Source organism: Schistocerca piceifrons, chromosome X (assembly GCF_021461385.2).
Source record: "Schistocerca piceifrons isolate TAMUIC-IGC-003096 chromosome X, iqSchPice1.1, whole genome shotgun sequence".
NCBI lineage: Eukaryota > Metazoa > Arthropoda > Insecta > Orthoptera > Acrididae > Schistocerca > Schistocerca piceifrons.
Window position 1 is genome coordinate 666431149 of NC_060149.1, and position 22196 is coordinate 666453344.

At 38.4% G+C, this 22196-nt stretch overlaps 1 protein-coding gene across 2 annotated transcripts in view; it reads right to left on the reverse strand.

Annotated features, from left to right (window-relative positions):
* The window catches only part of LOC124722979, a 241189-nt gene that overhangs the window by 91076 nt on the left and 127917 nt on the right, over nucleotides 1-22196 (reverse strand). For both annotated transcript variants that reach the window (XM_047248149.1, XM_047248148.1), the window contains one exon: nucleotides 2026-2433. In XM_047248149.1, the coding sequence (XP_047104105.1) occupies nucleotides 2026-2433 (408 nt within the window). The remainder of the gene's footprint in view (nucleotides 1-2025; nucleotides 2434-22196) is intronic.

Sequence of the window (22196 nt, forward strand, 5' to 3'; positions counted from 1 at the left end):
CACGTGTGAACTCATGTCTATGGCCCTCCGAGTCTCGTGGACAAATAGCACGAGCTGGGTTTCACACAACCGTCTTTTTCGAAACCCATGCTGATTCCTACAGAGTAGATTTCTAGTCTCCAGAAAAGTCATTATACTCGAACATAATACGTGTTCCAAAATTCTACAACTGATCGACGTTAGAGATATAGGTCTACATTTCTGCACATCTGTTCAACGTCCCTTCTTGGAAACGGGGATGACCTTTGCCCTTTTCCAATCCTTTGGAACTCTACGCTCTTCTAGAGACCTACGGTACACCACTGCAAGAAAGGGGGCAAGTTCCTACGTGTACTCTGTGTAAAATCGAACTGATATCCCATCAGGTCCAGCAGCCTTTCCTCTTTTGAGCGATTTTAATTGTTTCTCTGTCCCTCTGTCGTCTATTTCTATATCTACCATCATAAACAAATTCTGTATCACAGCACAATGAGCCACACTACCCTCCTCATGCACAAGTATCTCACCAGCCTTGGCTGTAGTACAGCCCTGACTTCAAAGTTCTGGGGCAGATCCTGTACGTCAGTAGTTTTGTGGACATGTCTCTGCTCAAGGGATCTGCAGTTAATTATGGCCAAGAGTGCCACCAATTCGTTCTCATATTCTGTAGATAATTTGATGGGTACTCATCAGGCACTGGTGCATTATTGGGCTTTTGCAATTTAAGCTACTTTGCAGCAACAGTAGTATTTAGTACCGTATGACTCAATTTCGCAGTGGTGCAGCTATTCAATAAAGAAAATTTTCTTTTGTGAAGGCATATTTGAAGAGTGAATTTTACATTTCACCTTTTGTTTTGCACATACAATGCTTTCCCATTCCTATAGTCTTTATACAATACTTCATAGAATTATTGGTAAAAAAGAGAAAAGGATGACCCACAAGAAAAAGACCCACACATCCTTATGTAAGAAGCAATGAAAGAACTCCATGAATGGGATGTAACATTTAATAAATGGTGTGCTACGGCTTTTTTAAACTTATACAGTACTGAACTATTAAGACTAACAGGAAATGACAATTCGTTTTAAAATTATCGTAAGAAAGGCTCTCTCTCTCTCTCTCTCTCTCTCTCTCTCTCTCTCTCTCTCCTCTCCCCCCCCTCCCCCCCCCCCACCATCCCACAAGAAGGTAAAGGCAACAGCAAACCTATGTAACAGTAACTTCTAGCTGGAATCAAGAAGATCCCTTCTAAGGTAATTTACCTGAAAGGAAACAAGGTAACCAAACTTGCTGTTACATAATTAGATTTAACAGCATTAAGCTAATTGTCATCATAACATTTTCACTGAATTAACACCTGTTCTTGACTTAAGTAATTTATTAAACTGTTGAGTGAGTTTCAGATGATAAAGCAAGTGGTTGTTCCAAATTTCAGGCTGACTAAGTCACTACAATACTATATTGCAATTGACAACACTGGAGTGGCCAAAGCCTTTACAAGAGGAAACCAAGGATGTCACATAATTCTTGGAACAGACACAATTATCTACCCATTTATCACTGTCTTAAGTTGCAATTTTTATTGTTGTTTAAATGTTCTACTAAAACTGACAAACAGTACCTATTTTAAACTATTTCCAGACATTTACTAAATCAGATAAAAGTTGCACATATCTAGCAATAACAAGGATAGCACGAACTACCGAATAAAAATACACACCGACGACAAACTATGAGAGGAGCACTAAACGCCTGACAACATAAAGTGTCGGGAATGGTATACTAAGTTTTGAGATGTAATTTCTCGAGGTTCAGCTATTATTCCAGTGGACTGGATATAAAAAGTGCCTAAAAAGCAGCAATTCTTGTAGTTTTGCAGTATATGTTAAGACAATGACCAATGTTGACCTCCATGTTGTCAAAAGCTAAAAACAACACAGCATATCCATAAAGGGAGTGTAGTTACTTCGAAAACTATTCAAGGTGAAACTCCTGGCAGAAATATGCTATCAGAGTTGATACTACTATCAATATGATACTCACTTTCAGAAACAACTGGCTGAAGGGTGTTGGTTGAATGTACATCAACAGTCACACTCTCAGATGTAACCACAGACACTTTGTTTTCTCCATTTGAACTGCCAGTTGAGATTAGTTTCTCATCACACAGCGTGCCACCCACATTTGTATCCATACTTCCATTTGCACTCTTGGTTTCAGTGGAAACATTTACAGTTCCTAATGAAGCATGCCTGCTGCCCATTACAGAGTTTTCAGTAATGTTGCAATTCTTTGTTAAGTTTTCAGAAAATGAAGTTTTACTATTATCCTCATCCCAGGATTGTTCTAGTCTTCCTATGACAAATGCCTGCAACTGGGTTTTTGATTGATGTACTGAAGGGGGTGAAATAATTTCTTCTGACAACTCAGTGTCACTTATTAATTCAACACCTGAAAATACAAAAACAAAAATTTCAATTATATCTAAGAGTTATAAACAAGCATTTAAAAAAAGAAAAAAAGCATGACAAAGAAATTATCCTAACGAAACAGAAATCAGTAGATGTGATGTAAATACACAGACAAACGATTATTGTTTCAGAAAAATGCGAAATTCACAAACTGAGCAAGTAAGTAGCTCGTTGGTTGACTATGGCCCTTATGCGAGCAGTTATTCAGCTTGGCACTGATTGGCAGAGTTGTTGGATATCCTGCTGAGGGATAGTGTGCCGAGTTCTGTCCAACTGACATGTTAGATAGTCAAAAGCCCTAGCTGGTTGGAGGGCCCAGCCTGTACTGCTCCAAACGTTCTCAATTGGAGAGAGATCCAGTGACCTAGCTGGCAAAAGTAGGGTTTGCAAGCAAGAAGACAAGCAGTAGAAACTCTCGTCATGTGCAGGCGGGAATTATCTTTCTGAAATATAAGCCCAGGATGGCCTGCCATCGAGGGCAGCAAAATGGGGCATAAAAAGTCTTTGATGTACCACTGTGCTAAATTTAATAACTGTATAACAGTGCACAAGCAACTTTGCAACCTAAAATGTCCTGTTATGAAAAGAAGTGACACCCCAGAATTTGGTAGCGATTATAAAGCTATGTATTGACAAAGTTGCTTGTGCACCGTTACACAGTTATTAAATTTAATAGTTTTCAATGGTGTTTCATGCTGTTTGGGGCAAAATAATGATTTAATAAACTTTTGGAAACATTCACTCATTGTGGGTTTTGGAGTTTTCTGTGCATAGAAGTCATTTAGTATATTTTATGTGGTTGTTTTCAGCTGATGTTTCTTATTGTTTCTAGTGAAATATTTCTGTAAAATTTTCATTCACTGTTTTAACTTAATTGAGTGTTCCAGTGGCCATTTGAATTTTTGGTTGTAATTAATAAATTTTTTGAAGTTTTGTTGGTATTGGTATTAGCTGTAGTTTAGTAGTATTAATAAAAGTTGTTGCTTTCTTAGCAGAGAGAGAATTTCGAGACCGCTATGTAACTGGACTTAGGTAATGTAGACTTTTAGTTTTTTTCAGTAACTGTAAAATTTTACCACGAGTGAGAAGCGTGGGCTCTGTCATAGGTTTGTGAGTAGTGGGTTACGGTGTCGGATTTGTTCAAAGTATTTTCATTGGGAGGGGGGGGGGGGGGGGGATGCAGTGGGGAATCCAGAATCCAGTGGGCATTCTAGCAAGATCCTCTCCTGGGATTGCAAAATCTGTAGTACAAATAAGTTGATAGAGGAGCAGGAGTGTAAGATCTGTGCCCTTCAGGTGCAGTTACAATACACAAAGGAGGAACTAGATAGGTTGAGGAGGGAGAAGGGTGCTGGGGAATGGGAACTGGCTGTTGGCAAGAAGACAGCTAAGAGGATGTGGTATTGAGACAGTTGTACTTTGCGTATATGCAGTAGATTTGACCAACTGTCAGAGTTGAGTGGAGAGGAGCCTCTTGCAGCTGTAGCTGTAGGAAAAATGCACCAGTCCTCTGAAGTTAGGAGGCCTAAGTCAGTTGCAAAATCTAACAGAAAGAAGGTTCTGCTGCTACATAGTTCACATGGTAGAGGTGTGGGCCAACTGTTGCAGGAAGTGTTGGGAAGTGAGTACCAGGTCACCAGCATTGTGAAGCCTAGTGTAGGGTTGGCTCAGGTGACTGACAGCATAGGGGAGTTACGTAGGAATTTTCCGAAGGAGGATCAGGTACTGATAGTGGGTGGAGCAGGGAATGGTCTTGATAGGGGCTGGAAAATGATGTAGGTGGTGACCTGAAAAGATGGCTATTCAAACTGGTGGCACCAATGTGCATTTCGTGCAACTATTTCAGCGTAGGCGTGTTAACATAGGGCTGGAGAAGGCACTAATGGCACAGGGCATGGGTCACATTGCAATGATGCCAGTTGAGTCTATCAGTAGATCGAGTTTCACTAGGCATGGCCTGCATCTCAATATGTATGGGAATGGGATGCTGGCAAAGCTTATAGGTGACAGTGTAGTGGGTGGTGGTGGGATCACTCAAGGAAAAATTCCTGTCGAAGTTGGTGTTAGAGCTGCACCCTTTCTAGATCAAAGTCAGCTGATAGGTATACCTGTTTAAAGGAAGTCCCTGTAACTAAGGAATCACATTCAGACGACGTCATGTTTCCAAGTAGAGAAGGAATTAGCATATTTTTTCAAAATATAAGATGTATTAAAGATAAAGTTATTAAACTGCTTATAGATGTTGGCTCAAAGTTATTATTACATTGGAGTACAACCTAAATAATTAGACAATTTGGAGGCCTCCTTTATCAGGATACAGATTAGCTGGCTGTTTTTCAAAGGGTTCCTTGCGGAGTGGGGGAGTGACCGTGTATGTAAGAAACAGTATTCCGTTTGAGTCCATAGATGTATCACGGCATTGCACTGAACAGATATTTGAACATTGTGCAGGGGCAGTTGAATTTAGTGAAACTAAACTTTAATTGTTGTTGTTTATAGGTACCCTAACTCTGACGTCAGAGCATTTCTGCTCAAGCTAGAAAGGGTTCTTGATTCACTTTATAGGAAGTAACAGAAATTAGTTGTATGTGGGGACTTCAATATTAATTTTGAATATGATTGGGCAAGAAAAAGGATGGTAGGTCTCCTGAATTCATATGATCTGATGCAGATTGAGTATTTTCCAACTAGGGTGCAGGGGAACAGTAGCACAACCATACACAATATTTTTATTCATTCTTCATTACTAGATGGGCATTCTGTCAGTAAAGGGTGAATAGCCTTTCAGACAATTATGCACAAATTTTAACACTAAAAGGCTTTTGTACTCAAACAAATGTCACATATAATTACAAACTATGCAGGAAAGCTAATCCAACGGCAATAGAGTGTTTTTCAAACCTCGTCAAGGAACAAGAATGGCAGGATGTTTATAGTGCCGATAACATAGATCACAAATAAAAGGTGTGCATAAAGTCCGGTAACACTTCCAATTATTTATTGTAGAAGAACTAAACATTGTACAGATGTCATACATAATGCATTTTTCAATTATTTATTGCAGAAGAACTAAACATTGTACAGATGTCATACATATTGCATTTTGAAGAGAAACTCGAAGCATTTTTACAAATATTTGACATGCGAACCATGAGTGAAATGGCAAACATTTATACGGAAATCGAATACTTGCCATACCCATCCCAGCATGGCATTGTTGACTGTGGCAGTCGCTTCCTGTATTTTCTCCTGGAGCTCTGCTACATCACGTGGTAGAGGCGGTACATACACCAGATCTTTAATGTGTCCCCACAGAAAGAAGTCAAACAGAGTGAGATCTGGTGATCAAGGAGGCCATTTCATGAAACAGCTGTCCCCCGCACACAGAAAGCTCGCCCTGCACCTGATTCACCAAGTTTGCCGCTAGCGCCGACTATCGGCAAATTACCAAACTACGCTCTGGCAGTATATGTATCTGTGTGTGTGTGTGTGTGTGTGTGTGTGTGTGTGTGTGTGTGTGTGTGTGTATATATATATATATATATATATATATATATATATATATATATATATATAATAGAGGGAAACATTCCACGTGGGAAAAATATATCTAAAAAGAAAGATGATGAAACTTACCAAACAAAAGCGCTGGCAGGTCGACAGACACACAAACAAACACAAACATACACACAAAATTCTAGCTTTCGCAACCAATGGTTGCCTCGTCAGGAAAGAGGGAAGGAGAAGGAAAGACAAAAGGATATGGGTTTTAAGGGAGAGGGTAAGGAGTCATTCCAATCCCGGGAGCGGAAAGACTTACCTTAGGGGGAAAAAAGGACAGGTATACACTCGCACACACACACATATCCATCCACACATACACAGACACAAATGTCTGCTTGTGTCTGTGTATGTGTGGATGGATATGTGTGTGTGTGTGCGCGAGTGTATACCTGTCCTTTTTTCCCCCTAAGGTAAGTCTTTCCGCTCCCGGGATTGGAATGACTCCTTACCCTCTCCCTTAAAACCCATATCCTTTTGTCTTTCCTTCTCCTTCCCTCTTTCCTGACGAGGCAACCATTGGTTGCGAAAGCTAGAATTTTGTGTGTATGTTTGTGTTTGTTTGTGTGTCTGTCGACCTGCCAGCGCTTTTGTTTGGTAAGTTTCATCATCTTTCTTTTTATATATATATATATATTATATATATAATGGAAGGAAACATTCCACGTAGGAAAAATTATATATAAAAACAAAGATGAGGTGACTTACCGAACAAAAGCGCTGGCAGGTCGATAGATACACAAACAAACACAAACATACACACAAAATTCAAGCTTTCGCAACAAACTGTTGCCTCATCAGGAAAGAGGGAAGGAGAGGGGAAGACGAAAGGAAGTGGGTTCTAAGGGAGAGGATAAGGAGTCATTCCAATCCTGGGAGCGGAAAGACTTACCTTAGGGGGGAAAAAAGGACAGGTATACACTAGCACACACGCACATATCCAACCACACATACAGACACAAGCAGACATATTTTTTTAAATATGTCTGCTTGTGTCTGTATGTGTGGTTGGATATGTGCGTGTGTGCTAGTGTATACCTGTCCTTTTTTCCCCCCTTAGGTAAGTCTTTCCGCTCCCGGGATTGGAATGACTCCTTATCCTCTCCCTTAGAACCCACTTCCTTTCGTCTTCCCCTCTCCTTCCCTCTTTCCTGATGAGGCAACAGTTTGTTGCGAAAGCTTGAATTTTGTGTGTATGTTTGTGTTTGTTTGTGTATCTATCGACCTGCCAGCGCTTTTGTTCGGTAAGTCACCTCATCTTTGTTTATGTATATATATATATATATATATATATATATATATATATATATATATATATATATATATATATATGACATCTGTACAATGTTTGGTTTGGTTCCTGTGCAATAAATAATTGAAAGTGTTCCCAGACTTGATGTACACCCTTTATAATGCTTTCCTTAACACATTTCTCATGCTCTTTGAGAGTTGCTTTCCATTAGAACATTCTAAAAGGGGGTACTAGCAGTAAAAGGCAGCCTGGGTGGCTGACTAGTGGGATAAGGAGAACATGTAGAACAAAGAATGTTAGAAGTAGACACAATCAAGCTACAGTAGCCCATTACAAACAGTATTGCCAGGTGCTTAAAAATGTTATTAGGAAGGCAGAGATTATGTGGTATGCAAATAGAATAACTAATTCACAGGATAAAATTAAAACCATATGGTCAGTTGTGAAGGAAGTGTCCAGTCAGCAGCACATGGTTGACGATTTAAAGTCAGTTAACAGTAAAAATATTTCTGTTATTGATAAATCAGATATATGTACAGTATTTAACAATCATTTTCTAAGCGTTGCTGGTGAAGTAAATAAAAATTTAGTTTCTGCAGGGAGTCATATAACTCTTGGCAAATGCCTTTCCGAGATTGATGTCTGAAATACTACTCTGTGACACAGTCAAGCGGTAGATTGAGTTAATAATTAAATCACTGAAGACTAAGGACTCATGGATATGATGGAGTGCCTAGCAGAATATTAAAGTACTGTGCTGCGCATGTTAGCCCTGTACTTAGCCATATTTGTCATTTTTCCTTTAGGAAAGGTCAGTTTCCTTGAACAATTAAAGTACTCTTTATAAAAAGGGAGAAAGAGATAATGTAGACAATTTTAGACCTATTTCTATGCCATCAGTGTTTGCTGAAGTTATTGAAAAGGCTGTGTACATAGGGATAATTGATCATTTTATATCACATAATTTGCTATCAAATGTACAGTTCGGCTTTAGAAATCTTTTAGCAACTGAAAATGCTATATTCTCTTTTCTCTGCGTGGTACTGGTTGGGTTAAACAAAAGGTTTTGGACGCTAGGCATATTTTTTTAATTTAACTAAGGCGTTTGATTGTGTTGATCATAGAAGATTGCTCCAGAAGTTGGACAATTGCCGAATATAGGGAGTAGCTCACAATTGGTTCACCTCTTACTTCAACAACAGATAGCAAAAGGTCATTCTTCACATTGTTGAACATGGCTGTGATGTGGGTCTGAGTGTGGTACAGTCAAATGGAGGGTGCCATTTTTACTATTTTCACAGTATCTGAAGTAAGTGATCGTTTGACACAGAAATTAGTCTACTTTGCTTATTTTCATTCGCTTATGTCATATGGTACTATGTTTTGGGGTAACTCTTCCCATTCTGAAAGGATATTTTTGGCTCGGTAATGGGTGGTTCTTGCAATAAGTGATGTAAGTTGACAAACCTCTTGTCAACCCCTTCTCACTAGTCTGGGTATTTTGACATTGGTCTCTCTCTCTCTCTCTCTCTCTCTCTCTCTCTCTCTCTCTCTCTCTCTCTCATAAGCAGCTTTCACTCAGTTAATACTCGGCAGAAATCCAACCTGCATCGGCCTTCCTTAGCTCTTATGCAGAAAGGTGTGCAGTATACTGCTGCATCCATTTTCAATAAGCTACCACAAGAATTCAAAAATCTTAGCAGTAATCCACGCACTTTTAAATTGAAATTGAAGAGTTTCTTCATCGGTCGCTCCTTCTATTCTGTTGAGGAGTTTCTTGAAAACTTAAGCTGATTCTTATGTTATATTGTTGATTGTTTTACTTAAACTTATGGACTGACTTTTTTTTTGGGTTCATAAACATTTTATTTTTATCTGTTATTACTTTTATGTTGTAATTTCATGTACTGACACATTCCATGCCCTTTGAGATTTGCTCCTCAATTTTGTCCTACGGAACATGACGTGTAAATAAAAATAAACCTTTGCAGTAGTAGTCTGAACCACTAAGCTCTAATAGTAACAAGGGATTTGATAAAGTGTTTCCCTCCTTCATCCAACGCCATCTGTAGGTCGCAGTACATATTTTAAAATACAATAAATGCCAGTGTAATTGCTCTGTGTTGATAGAGACAGCAATGTCAAACCACTTATTCAAGCTACTAGAAGATAAGAACATATGAATCAGCTGCAAAATAAGAATCTCATATTTAAATGCTTGCTCCAAAGACCAAAATCCAGTTGGTCCTACAATTACTACCATTACTTAATGTAATTTAAATAACTGATGAGTAAATTACTCTTTTAGACTTTAGCTAGTTTTCACTTCCATCTGGTGGCGCCCCAGTAGGCTGATTGAGGAAAGGCTCCCAGACATGGGCAGTAATGAGGAATTGAAATACTCAAAGTGGACCTTAAATAAACTAGCCTACAAGTGGACAGCAGCACTTGCACTACGAATTATAAGTGAAGAGGAGGAGGAGGAGGAGATTAGTGTTTAACGTCCCGTCGACAATGAGGTCATTAGAGACGGAGCGCAAGCTCGGGTGAGGGAAGGATGGGGAAGGAAATTGGCCGTGCCCTTTCAAAGGAACCATCCCGGCATTTGCCTGAAGCGATTTAGGGAAATCACGGAAAACCTAAATCAGGATGGCCAGAGACGGGATTGAACCGTCGTCCTCCCGAATGCGAGTCCAGTGTGCTAACCACTGCGCCACCTCACTCGGTATATAAGTGAAGACAAAGTCAGTACAGCAATAGAGTAAACACAGACAGGTGAAGACAGTAACCATCAAACTGTCTTACTGTGATATGTGGAAAGCAAGGAAAAGCTACCATATAAATCAACTCACTGCAACACACCATTTACATCTATGATGCACCCTCCAGGGACTATATTTTCCAGTGGTGAAATAGTCCCTCACTCAGATATCCAGGAGAGGATAGGTGGGGGGAGGGGAGGGGAGGGGTTAATAATAGTAAGCAAAACAAGAATAAAATTAAAGCAAAGAAAATATACATAAATGTGGCAACAAGGAATGTAATACCATTGAAAATTTGTGGTAGCCTCGAGAACATAAAATGGGACATGAAAAAGCTACAAATAGATATATTAGGAAATAAAAAAATTAAATGGGAACATGAAGAGGATTTCTTGAGTGGCAGTATGCATGTAATATACTCAGATGATCAAAACAAAGTAACTGGTGTTGCTGTTTTATTGTCCAAGGACAGGGGAAGAAGAGTCAAAAGCTACTTGCAGTATAGTGACAGGATAATTCTAATTAAACTGAAAGCAGGACCAGTATATTTAGCTGTCATCCCAGGAGATATGTTACCATCTGGACATGGCGACAACAAAATATAAGAAATGTATGAACAACTTAAAGAAGACGTGGAGAATGTTATTATTTAGGGTGACATGAATGCTGTGGTAGGAGTCATACAACAAACTGAAGTGACAAGAAGGAATGGATTAGGAACTATAAACTGAGGAGGACAAAGACTTCGTGATTTTTGCACAGAGAAAGAGCTGTCGAGCATCATAGTGTCCAAGACTCCCTAAAAAATAAAATAAAATAACGTGTTTTCAGGCCTTTTGTTTCCAGGGTCACATTGTGCTTAGAACCTAACCAATTTCGATTGATTTTATGACAAAATCTACAAGTTTTATCAATATATAGGAACATAATGAGGCCTATACCTGGAGTTAAAAGAAAAAATATTAAAATTAACGTGGTTTATTTCAACCACGTACCAGGATCTGGCACCAGAATTAAGTGACAAATGTAATTTGGAGAAAAAAAAAATAATGAAAATTACACAATCCAGTCACATTAATGTGACCATTGCCTTCATCCGACATCAACGTGCAATAACCACTCACAGATGGCAGGTGGGCAGCACTAGCGATTGAGGGTATATAAAGCATGTTGGGGGATGCAGAAACAGTTCAGTCTCGGTCGTAATGCAGAAAAGGAGTGATTCTTCTGACGTCCAAAAGGGTATGATCACTGGCTCTTGGATCATGGGTTGAATCATTTCCAATACGGCTTAGTTTGTAAACTGTTCACATGCAGCCTTAGTTAAAGTATACTGTGCTTCACAAACTGGCTCTATCCAAAACTGGCATTGAGGCAACATTGGTGCACCATGGCCCATAGATGGCGGGGGTCAAGGACAGCTGCAGAAAAGTGTACAGGCAAACAGATGTACAACTGTTGAGCAACTGACTGCCCAGATGAACCAAGGGCTACCAACAGGGAATTCTCAATGACAGTTCAGCAAACGTTGCTGTGTATGGGCCTCCACAGCAGACGCCTATTTCATGCACCTACGCTGATTGCTGTTCACTGACTACAAAGACTGGAATTTGCATGTCAGTATAGCAACTGGATGTCTATTGAGTGGCGACAGGTGGCCTTTTTAGATGAATTAAGTTTTATGCTCCATGAGATGGATGTCTGTTGGCATGAAACATGTGAAAGCAAACACCCTGCCACAATCATTGTAAGCGTCCAGGCCAGAGGAGTGAGTGTTATTGTCTGCAGAATGTTTTCATGGCATTATCTGGGTGATTTGGAAGGCAAAATGGATCAACAAAAGTATGCATCCACTGTCGGGGCCTATATTCAGGCTTTTGGTAGGTGGTCACATCTCAGCACTTTCCACGAGTTTTGTTTTCATACTTTGTAGCACTCTTAGCTTACGTCTACTCACTTTCTTCTTTCTTTCATTTTCTATTGAGAACTTTTAAATTGTACTTTTCTCTGCTATGGTTTCATTGTGCCTACCAAGTGCAGTTTGGAAGTAGTGTATTAATTGCTTTTTAATAGTTAAGCATCCAACACTACCTGCAACCTTGATCAAATCATGAATGATACAAACGGCTATCAGAGTGACTTTAGTCAATTTTTTGACCAGAATGGAGTTATCAGCAAATATTCTTTGAGGCTAGAATTGCTATGGAAGAGACTGCAAGCACCCTTGATAAATTTCTTCACATTTTCATGTCCACTCTCAACCTCAATGATCATCATACAGAACTGACAGATTCGAACATGATCCCCATCAAATTCTTTGAGGATTTCCTTTGCTGACATGATCTCTGCTAAATTTTGGAATTCATGGGCAATGGCATAAGCAGGCAGTGAGACGTGTCAAATGTCTCTTCTCATGGACAGCATCAAATAACACTTCTGGAACTAAACATGGAATGCCCTTCATGAAGAAATAAACTATTCAGTAGCTATGACTCTTAGGGATTCCAGAAGTGGTGGGAAGCAATGTTTTTAAGCAGGTTATATACAACTCTCAGAAACTGAACAACCTGTCAGTCACCATGCACTGTAGGTAAGCCACATGTCCAAAAGTCCAAAAGCACAGAACTCTCTGGATTACCCTCAAGTTCGTGTTTTCTTGCTTTTCAGCTTTCTTTGGAATGCCTTATTAACATTAGGACAATCTACAAAAACCTGAACAACCAGCCTTTTCATATTAGGATGCACCACAAATGGATAAATCTGGCAATCTATGGGGCCAGGGAATGTTACCAAATCGTGAGATGACACGGTTGCCAAACAATTCTAGCATATATGCCATTGATTGCCACGCAGTGTGTGATGTTGCACCGTCCTGTTGAAATTGGGCTTCTTGAACATTTAGAAAGTTGTTCAATTCACATGTAACGAAAGTTCGTAACATCTCCAAGTAACGTTCAGCACTGACAGTTATTGACACATTGGCAACCCGTCTGATTTTCTCTTGTGGGGCTACCTCAAGAGCAAAGTCTACACGACTCAAGCAAAAACCCTGGATGAGTTAAAACAGAGAATTTGGGATGCAATTTACAGTATCCCAGCTGAGATGTTGCAGCAGTTAATGAGGAATCTCGACAGCAGATTTCACAAATGTATTCGTACACGAAGACGCCATAGAAAGGATGTAATTTTAAAAACATTATAAATGCCATCAATGTTTTGTAAATGGCAAACTTGTAAGGTTTCAGTTACTATGAATGCAGTTTCTTTCCTTCATCACTTTTAGTTTTATTGGATTGTGGAAATGTTCACATTTTTTTTGTGTCACCCTGTATTATTCATGAAATCTGCCTCTTGCGAATTCCCACCAAGCCAAACACTGTTCAGCCCTAATTAGTTTGGAATAGCAGGAATCTACTGTAGATCCAAAAAATTATAGTATATGCAAACCTATCATGCCCTAGTATCCCTAATTCAAAAGAAATGGATTTGAACAGGCCACAAACTCCCCTATAGGCACATGTCTTAGTGATAAAACCATGTCAGCAAACAAGTCAGTACATTTGGACAGATGTAAATGTAAACCACACCAAATACTCATTATACATCCTTGCTGGTCACACTGTGTCACAAACACACAAAATTACGACAACAACAAACCAAGGTAGCACAGCCATGCTAGTCACAGGCATGCTAGCCATTCCACATAAACAGCAACAAACCTCCACACAGTTGATCTGGACTCCACCAGGCTGGGCTGGCTGGCTAGCTGAAGCATCGTAGTGATCAATGGGAGGGGATACCAAAATCCCAGTGGAGGATGGTCCCACAGCATTCAGCTGAGGGTGAACAGTGAGCATAGTACTGCAGCAAGCCACACAGAAGGGAACCAAATGCCTCTGCCCAAAATCAAATGTGACACCATGCCTTTTCCAAGGTTTTTTGGCAAAATGCAAAAATTCTCAGAGTTTTCAAGAACAAAAAATCCCAAGTTTTCCCTGTTTTCCAGGACATTGGACACCCAGTATATTGAAGAGTCAGAACAATTAAGTAGAACAGAAAAATAAGGGAAAATAGGACAAATTGAAATTGTACCTGAAATTAGAAAACAATATTCTGAATAAATATTCAGTTATCTGAAAGAAAATAAGGCTAGCAACACTCATATCATCCTAAGTGAAATGTTTAAAGCATTAGACCCAGAAATGAAGCATGATACATGTCTTAATATACATAAAAAACTAATATTATCTCAGAAGGCTTTAAGAAAAATATCATTTCCAAAGGGGAAAAAAAGCAGCTACATGTGGAAAACACAGGACTATGAGCATTCCATAACTCTCACTTTGAAAATATTTACAAATTTACAAGAATAATACACAGATGCAAAAATGAAAATTGAAACCAGTTTGGATGAATATCAATTTGGTTTCCGAGAAGGCAGAAACACGAGAGAAGTCTTTGCGGTAGAATTGACGAAAGCTTTGGTATTAACAGAAAAATTTGTATAGTTTCCACAAACAAAGGAAAGCATTCCACACTGCCAACTTAAAAGTGGTTAAACTGGACTACAGAGACAGAAGAATAAATTAATTATACAAATAAAAAACAGTGACACTAAAGATAAGAAATTCTTAAAAAGACGCTAGAATTCTTAAAGGGATTAGACTGAGATGCAATTCAACATCTACACAAAACATGCAGTCAATGAGTGCAAAGTATACTGTACAGGTAACAGAATAAATAGAGAAAAAATATACACGCTTAGGTTTGTGACTGACATAGCTGTGCTAGATCCAGATGAAAGAAATCTGGAAACAATCTTAGAAGTTATTTATACAGTACTAACTCCAAGACAAAAATACCTGTGTGCCCCAAGAAACCTGGAGAAATAAACATCAAAATTAGTGGAAACAAAATACAACAAGCAAATTCATACAAATATTTAGGAAGTACGGCGACCAAAGGCGGAAGAAGCAAAAGCGATATAAAACAATGAATTAGAGTAGCAAACGCAACGTTCGTGAATAAATATAAAATACTTTGTTGAAACAACGTGAATACTTGCATGAGAAGTGGGTAGTTAACATCTGCATTTGGATCAAAGCACTGTACTGCTGTGAAATGAGGACAATAGGCAAAAACGAAATGAAATCTCTTCAAGTATGAGTTACACCGATGGAGACATCTGTTCAAGATAAAGCAGACAGATAAAACCATCAACCAGGAAGTTCTGCAAATAACTGATGAAGAAAGGTGATTTAGGAGAACAACAGAGCAAAGACGACAATGGATTGGTCACATAATATGACACAACTATATCCCTGTAAATGTCCTGTAAACATTATCAGCTTTTAGGCAAGTGTGTGTGTGTGTGTGTGTGTGTGTGTGTGTGTGTGTGTGTGTGTGTGTGTGTGTGTGTGTCCATCTGAAAGTTGACGAAGTTTTCAGCCTTCTTTGTCAACTACTTAACCTACTATTTGGTGAGATGTTAGTTTTTACCCCTAAATTATTTACATTCTGCCAGAACTTTCTATGCCATACTTAATGTTACTTGCAACTTTCAAAATGACATGCGAATGTTAAAACCAGTTCTAGCTTGTGGGTTCATGGTTTAGGTAGAATCCCAAAATGCACCACTTTCAAAACATTCATGCCATATTCAAGCAATGCTGCATTAAAAACCCGTACTGTGGCTGAGGGCAGTCACCTTTTCTAAAAGTGTGCAAACCCACTTTTTCTTATTCACAATATTCACTTGGACTTGTCAGTGTGGAGCTCTTCCTCCGTTAAATGGTAGCACTCGATGACATCTCTCCAAAACCTCCATTGTGTTTGATTGATAGGTTCCATTTATGTCCAACAAAATGCTACAGAACAAAACATCCCTTCAGATTTCAGCATGCTGGCAGGATTTTTCTAATGTGGTTTTTAACTGTTCAGTGGAGACAAGAGCCACACTTTCAGAAACTGACAACCAACATACCACGTGGGGGACACTATCAGCAAACACTACACACTATTAGGCCCCACTGCTAATTACATTTTGTTTTTTACTTGTGTTTTACAACATTTGTCATTTCCAGCATACAATATACCACAAGTCCCTACCACACACATTGACATCCCCCTGTTCCACACTGTTTATGGCTCTTCCTGCACTTTTTATCCCCTTGTTCTCCACAGAGTAACTCATATTTACAAGTGAGCTAGGTCCACACATTTACAGGTCTCCTTTACACCACCACCACCATTGTTAGGTGTTCTCTACCACAGCTATCTTTCCCACTGCATCACTTTCACAGGGGTGTATTGAAAAGTAATGCCTCCAAATTTTTTTTATTCTGTTCCCAACGTCAGTTGAATTATAACATGTGATGCATATTACTCTGTTGACTTTTGCACTTTGGTGGCACAAATTGCAACCCTCTGCCTCTAGAAGTCCCCAAATTGTAACACTTAGCATGTTGGTGTGTAACATAACTATGTAAGTGTGTGAAAACAGTTCAGAAAACTGAAAGCACGAATTCAAAGTGTTCGTCCACACATGGACACTCCCTCCTTCGCTTGACAATGCCAGACCACACACGAGCACTGCAATATCTGCAACAATAAAACACTTTGGGTTCACTGTCATTGATCATCCTCCATCACAAGATGGCCCCATTTGATTCTCATCTGTTTCCAAAATTAAAAGAACACTTCACTGGACTTAACTTTAATACTGATCAAGCAGTGCAAGTAGAGATGACGTGGCTCCATCAACAAAGTCAAACATTCTACAGTGATAGTATCAACAAACTGGTCTCTCGTTAGCAAAAATGTGTTTGTTACTAGGGTGACTATGTTAAGAAATAAATAGATAGACATGAAGAATACAGACACGGAATGTTAATAACGTTTATTTCATTCAACAAGCTTTAAGAGTTTTCCCATAAAAAATTTGAGGGCCCTACTTTTCGGAACATTCTTATATAATACCAGCAGTCATCTTGATTCTTTCATTTATGATTTTATTCTTATACTACCTGAGTGCCTGGCACTGCCCACATATGTATTTATTCCAATTCTATTAGTAGTCCACCTACTACAAGCCCCCCCCCCCCCTCCCCACTCCCACTCTCCGTCCGCCTACTCCAAACCACTCCCACTCTGTCCACCTACTCATCTTACCCCCTGCACCCCCCCCCTCCCCACTTTCTGTACACATACACACACACACACACACACACACACACACACACACACACACACACACACACGACTGCAGTCTCTGGCAGCACTCTGTGTGTGTGTATCTCTGTTGTATGGTGAGTAGCAATCTAGCTTTCTCATAATACTGTCATATATATTTAACATATTACACTTGCATCTCTAGCAGATTTTGCACTGCAGTTTCGTTTCACACAGCTCAAAGTTTATGATGTCATATCTCCCGAAGTACATGTCATACAATGATGTAATTTTTCAGATACATTCAGTGGTGTATGTTAATACTGTCTGGGAAGTCTCTCATGAATGCAGATGTAAAGAAGTAACACGTTAAAATGTTATGCCTAATGAAGCAGTTTTCCTGCATGAACAATGGAAATGTAGTAAGCAATAAACTTTTTTCCTTTCCTCATTTTAGGGGTTTGTCAGTGAGAGAAAGTTTAATAAAGGTTTGAAATTATGCGTGGAGTTTACTGCAAGTCACCAAGTGCTCTTATTCTCTAATACTGGCATAATAAAGTCTGGGTATTTGTGTATCATGGGCTACACTCCTTCCCCCACCCCCATCCCTCTTTGATAGGTAGGTAGTTCTTCCCGCATAGCTATCATTTCCACACAGTAATTGATATGTGTACCAAGTTTTGTTGAAATTGGCCCAGTTGTTTAGGAGGAGATGGAAATTTACATACATGCATTCGTACATACATATATTTTAATAATATGTATGGATTTGGCACATGCTCTATATTCTGCATTTTCTTATTACATTCATCTTCATATTTCATTATTTCCTCACTATTTTCCTAACACCCTATACTTCTACATTATAGAGAGCAGTTCACTAGATCAGTATACATTATAACTGACTTTAATGTAGTTACTTATACATTTAGTCAAACATATGCCACATATTATGAAATTTATTTGCTAACTGCAAATTCTTTAGCGTCAGCTGTATTACGTACAGAGATGCCACCTATTAGTGACACATGAAAATGTGTGCCAGACCAGAACTCGAACCCAGATTTCCTGCTTATCCAGACAGGTTGCCTTAACCACTTAAACTACCCATGCACATTTCATAGACCAATTCAAAATTACCTATGCCACGCTGTCTACATCCTCTAATGTTCAAAATCTTACTTGGATTCCCACAACAGGGAGAAAGAGAGAATATGTTGTTGTTCATGTTCATCATCATCATCCTCATCCTCATTCTCATCCTCCTGCCTGTCTAGGCACATATTACATGGTTTATGTTATAATGTCTGTTCCTTCAGACAAGCATGCATATCTGAAGGAACAGACATTGTAAAATAAACCATATACTCCTTAGTTGTTCCTGTCCCTGGTTCATTTGATGTTCCATATCCTCCTTACAACATGGATGCATATCAAACAGAGATTTAAGACGCTTGAATTCTTTGTAATCCTTAACAATGTTCCAATCAAAACTCAAGTAATCTATATGACAATCTACAATAAAACACATTATCTTTGCAAAATTTATTTCAAGACCCTAGTTCACATTTTCTTCCTCAAACATCCAAGTCAAGTGGTTAGCACCTTCAGCACGGCAGCTCATTTTTTTTATTTGTGTCAAGTATATGTTGGCAGTCCTGGTGCACACTGAAATCCCCACACTACAGTACTGTTGCACATTGCTAAAGGGGCTAATGCAAAATGGTACAGCCTATTGATGTAGTTGAGTATCACATTGTAATTAATTTTCTGCATTTGAAGGGGAACAACACCGCAACAATCTAAGCTGAGTTGATGGAAGTGTAAAGCAACAATGCAGTATCATACAACATATACATTTTAGTGTCATCAAATAAGTAACTAAGTAAGTAAGTATGTTAGTTGGTTAGCTAGCTAGTTAGCTGTTCAATGGATCATTTGCATGATCAATCTTAAGGATGTGGAACAAGTCATTGTACATACACATTGCAAATTAATTTTTTAAATATGGCTACATGGTGAAAATTTATAAAGGTTTGTTTTAAAAAATTTACAGCACTGTTCCTTTTGAATTGCTGTGGATTATTTACAACATATTTCACAATGGAATACATGTACTCTGAAGCAGTGGTCAGAACGCCCTACTCCATAAACAGATGTCTACAAGATGACTACAGTTGTGCACCACATATTACGCTTACAGCATGTTTCTGAGCAATAAGGATTTTTTTCCTTAAAGAGGGTTTACCCCCTTACATTATTTCCATATGACATTACTGAATGAAAATACGTAAAATATTTCAACTTACTGATTTGTCTCTTCACAAGATTTGCAATGATTCTAAGAGCAAATGAGGCTGAACTAAGTTATTTCAGGAGTTCCAAAGTGTGTTTTCCCAGTTGAAACTCTCATCAGTATGGGAACCTAAGAATTTTGAAGTTTGCACCCTATTTATTATCTCCTCACTGTGTGTTACACTTATAATTGGTGCAGTACCCCTAGGTGTGTAGAAATGAATATCTTCCACATTTTTAAAACTGAGAGAGACCATGTGCAGAAAACAAGTCAGCTGTATTTTTAAGAACATTGTTTACCATTTCTTCTGCTTCTGTATGCATGCTTTCACTGATTACAATACTCTTATCGTCCGCAAAAGAGCTAATTCTGCTTTTTGTATATTAGACAGAAGACCGTTTACATATATGAAGAACAATACTGGACCTAAGGTTCAGCCTTTGGGGACACCACACAAGATTTCTGCTGTCACGACAACATCCCTGGACTACATTGGTTGAATTACTAAGTACAATTTCCTACATTCTTTTGGTTAGATATGGCATTATCCATTTGATGGCTATACAATCAAACTCTTAAAACTTCAATTCATCTAGAAGAATATTGTGATTCACTTAGTCAAATGCCTTTGACAGGTCACAGAAAATACCAGCACTATTTTATTATTTAATGCTTGTAAAATATGGTGAGTGAACATGTAAATGGCATTCTCAGTAAAACAACACTTCTGAAATCCAACCTATGATTTGCTGAGAATATTATTTTTGCTCAAGTGTGATACCATTCTAGAATACATTACCTCCTGAAAAATTTTCGAAAATGATGTCAGCAGTGAAGCAGGTTGGTAGTTATTGACATCTCTCATATCACCCTTCTTATGTAGGGTTTGACAAAGGTATATTTCAGTCTCTGGAAAAATTGCTTGAGGTAGTGATGCATTACATATTTCAGATACGACAAGACTTATTATATGGGAACTAATCCTTAGTACTCTATTGGAAACACCATCAAAATCATATAAGCTTTTATATTTGAGTGAATGTATAATTTTCTTAATCTCAGAAGAAGAAGTTGGTGATACATTCATATGACTGAAATCTATGAGGGTTGCTTTTTCAACATACTGCTGTGGTTATACTCTTTAACTGTCTGTCCCTATACTTTCTACTTCATTTAAGAAATGATTATTTAATATATTTGCTACATGTGACTTATCATTTATAATCCTTCCACTCAGCTCAATAATGATGTTATCCTGTAATGTGGCTAGCTGTCTTCTCTCTCGTTCCACTACATTCCTTATAGCCTTAAGTCTGTTGTAAGAATTATTGATTTCTTACATAATGTGCATGTTCCTTGATTCTTTAATAACTTTTCTTAATAATTTTGAGTAGTTTTTGTAGTATGCAAATGGAAAATCTACTTGTTCTCCCAACAGGTACATTTCCCTTTTCCTTTCACAAGATATTTTATTCCCTCAAGTGATCCATAGTCTTTTACATGGCTGTTTAATGTCCTCTGTGATTAGCTTTTGCGGAAAGCTCTTTTCAAATAATGACATGACTTTATAATAGTATAGATTAAATTTTATGTCAGCAATTGGCTCATTATATATTTCAACCCAGTTAATCTCCTGTAAACTATTCTTATAAATACTTGTCCTGGAGCCATTAATTAGTCTAACTGATTTCCATTGAGGAGTATCCATGCTGTTCCACTGAGCAGTATCCATGCAGTAGGACAATATCTTCTCAATCCTAACTATGCATCATTATCATGTTACCGGGTACACAGTCATTTTCTTGCTCTGAGTTTGACCAAAGAAAATACTATCAATAAGGGTCCTACTGTCTTTATCCACACATACTGGAAACTTAATTACCGAGATGAAATTGTAGGATCCAGACAATGTTTCCAGATCATTTTTCCTCAAAAATTTTCAGAGTCCTTTAGATAATCTACACTGAAGTCACCACAGACTGATAACTGCTTGCTGCTGCCTGACAGATAGCATAGTAAGGGATCCAGATTCCTCATTAACACTTCAAAATTTCCCAGTGGAGATCTACATACAGTTCCAATTTAAAAGTTCAGTATTTTTCAATACTGATTCACAAGTACACACTTCTATGTGCTCATAACTAAAAAATCTACTTCTCTGATTGTTTTTGAGCTTGTGTTCTGTCTTAATATATCAAACAACTCTTCATCTTCCCATATTAGTTCAGTATGAGTAACTTGTTGGAGTGTAATCTTTTTATATGTAACTTATCTAAGCCTATGATTATGTGGTGCTCAGATAGGCACACGATGCATATCTTTTCAGAGTGCTGTATATTTCTCAGACAGACAAGAAGCTCTTTTACCTAACTTATTAATCGACACTCTAATATTTTGATGAAATAAGCTAACCTTAATTTTCTGTGCATGGTTAAGCATTTTGTGAAGCTCTTCTGTTATTTTGACTTCTTTCAAAACAGGGTGTCTGAATCCTGATTCTAATCTCTCTGACACCAGTAACCACAGGGATCCTGCCTTGTGTGATGGTGGACACCACTATATTATCTGCAAGAAACTCAGCCAACCTACCTTTTCCTCTCCTTTTCAGATGTAGATCATGTCTAGTATATCCCCATCTCCTCACTGTAGCAACAGGCACTGCACTCGCATGAGATTTCATTTCAATCAGCAGCAGCCTGCTC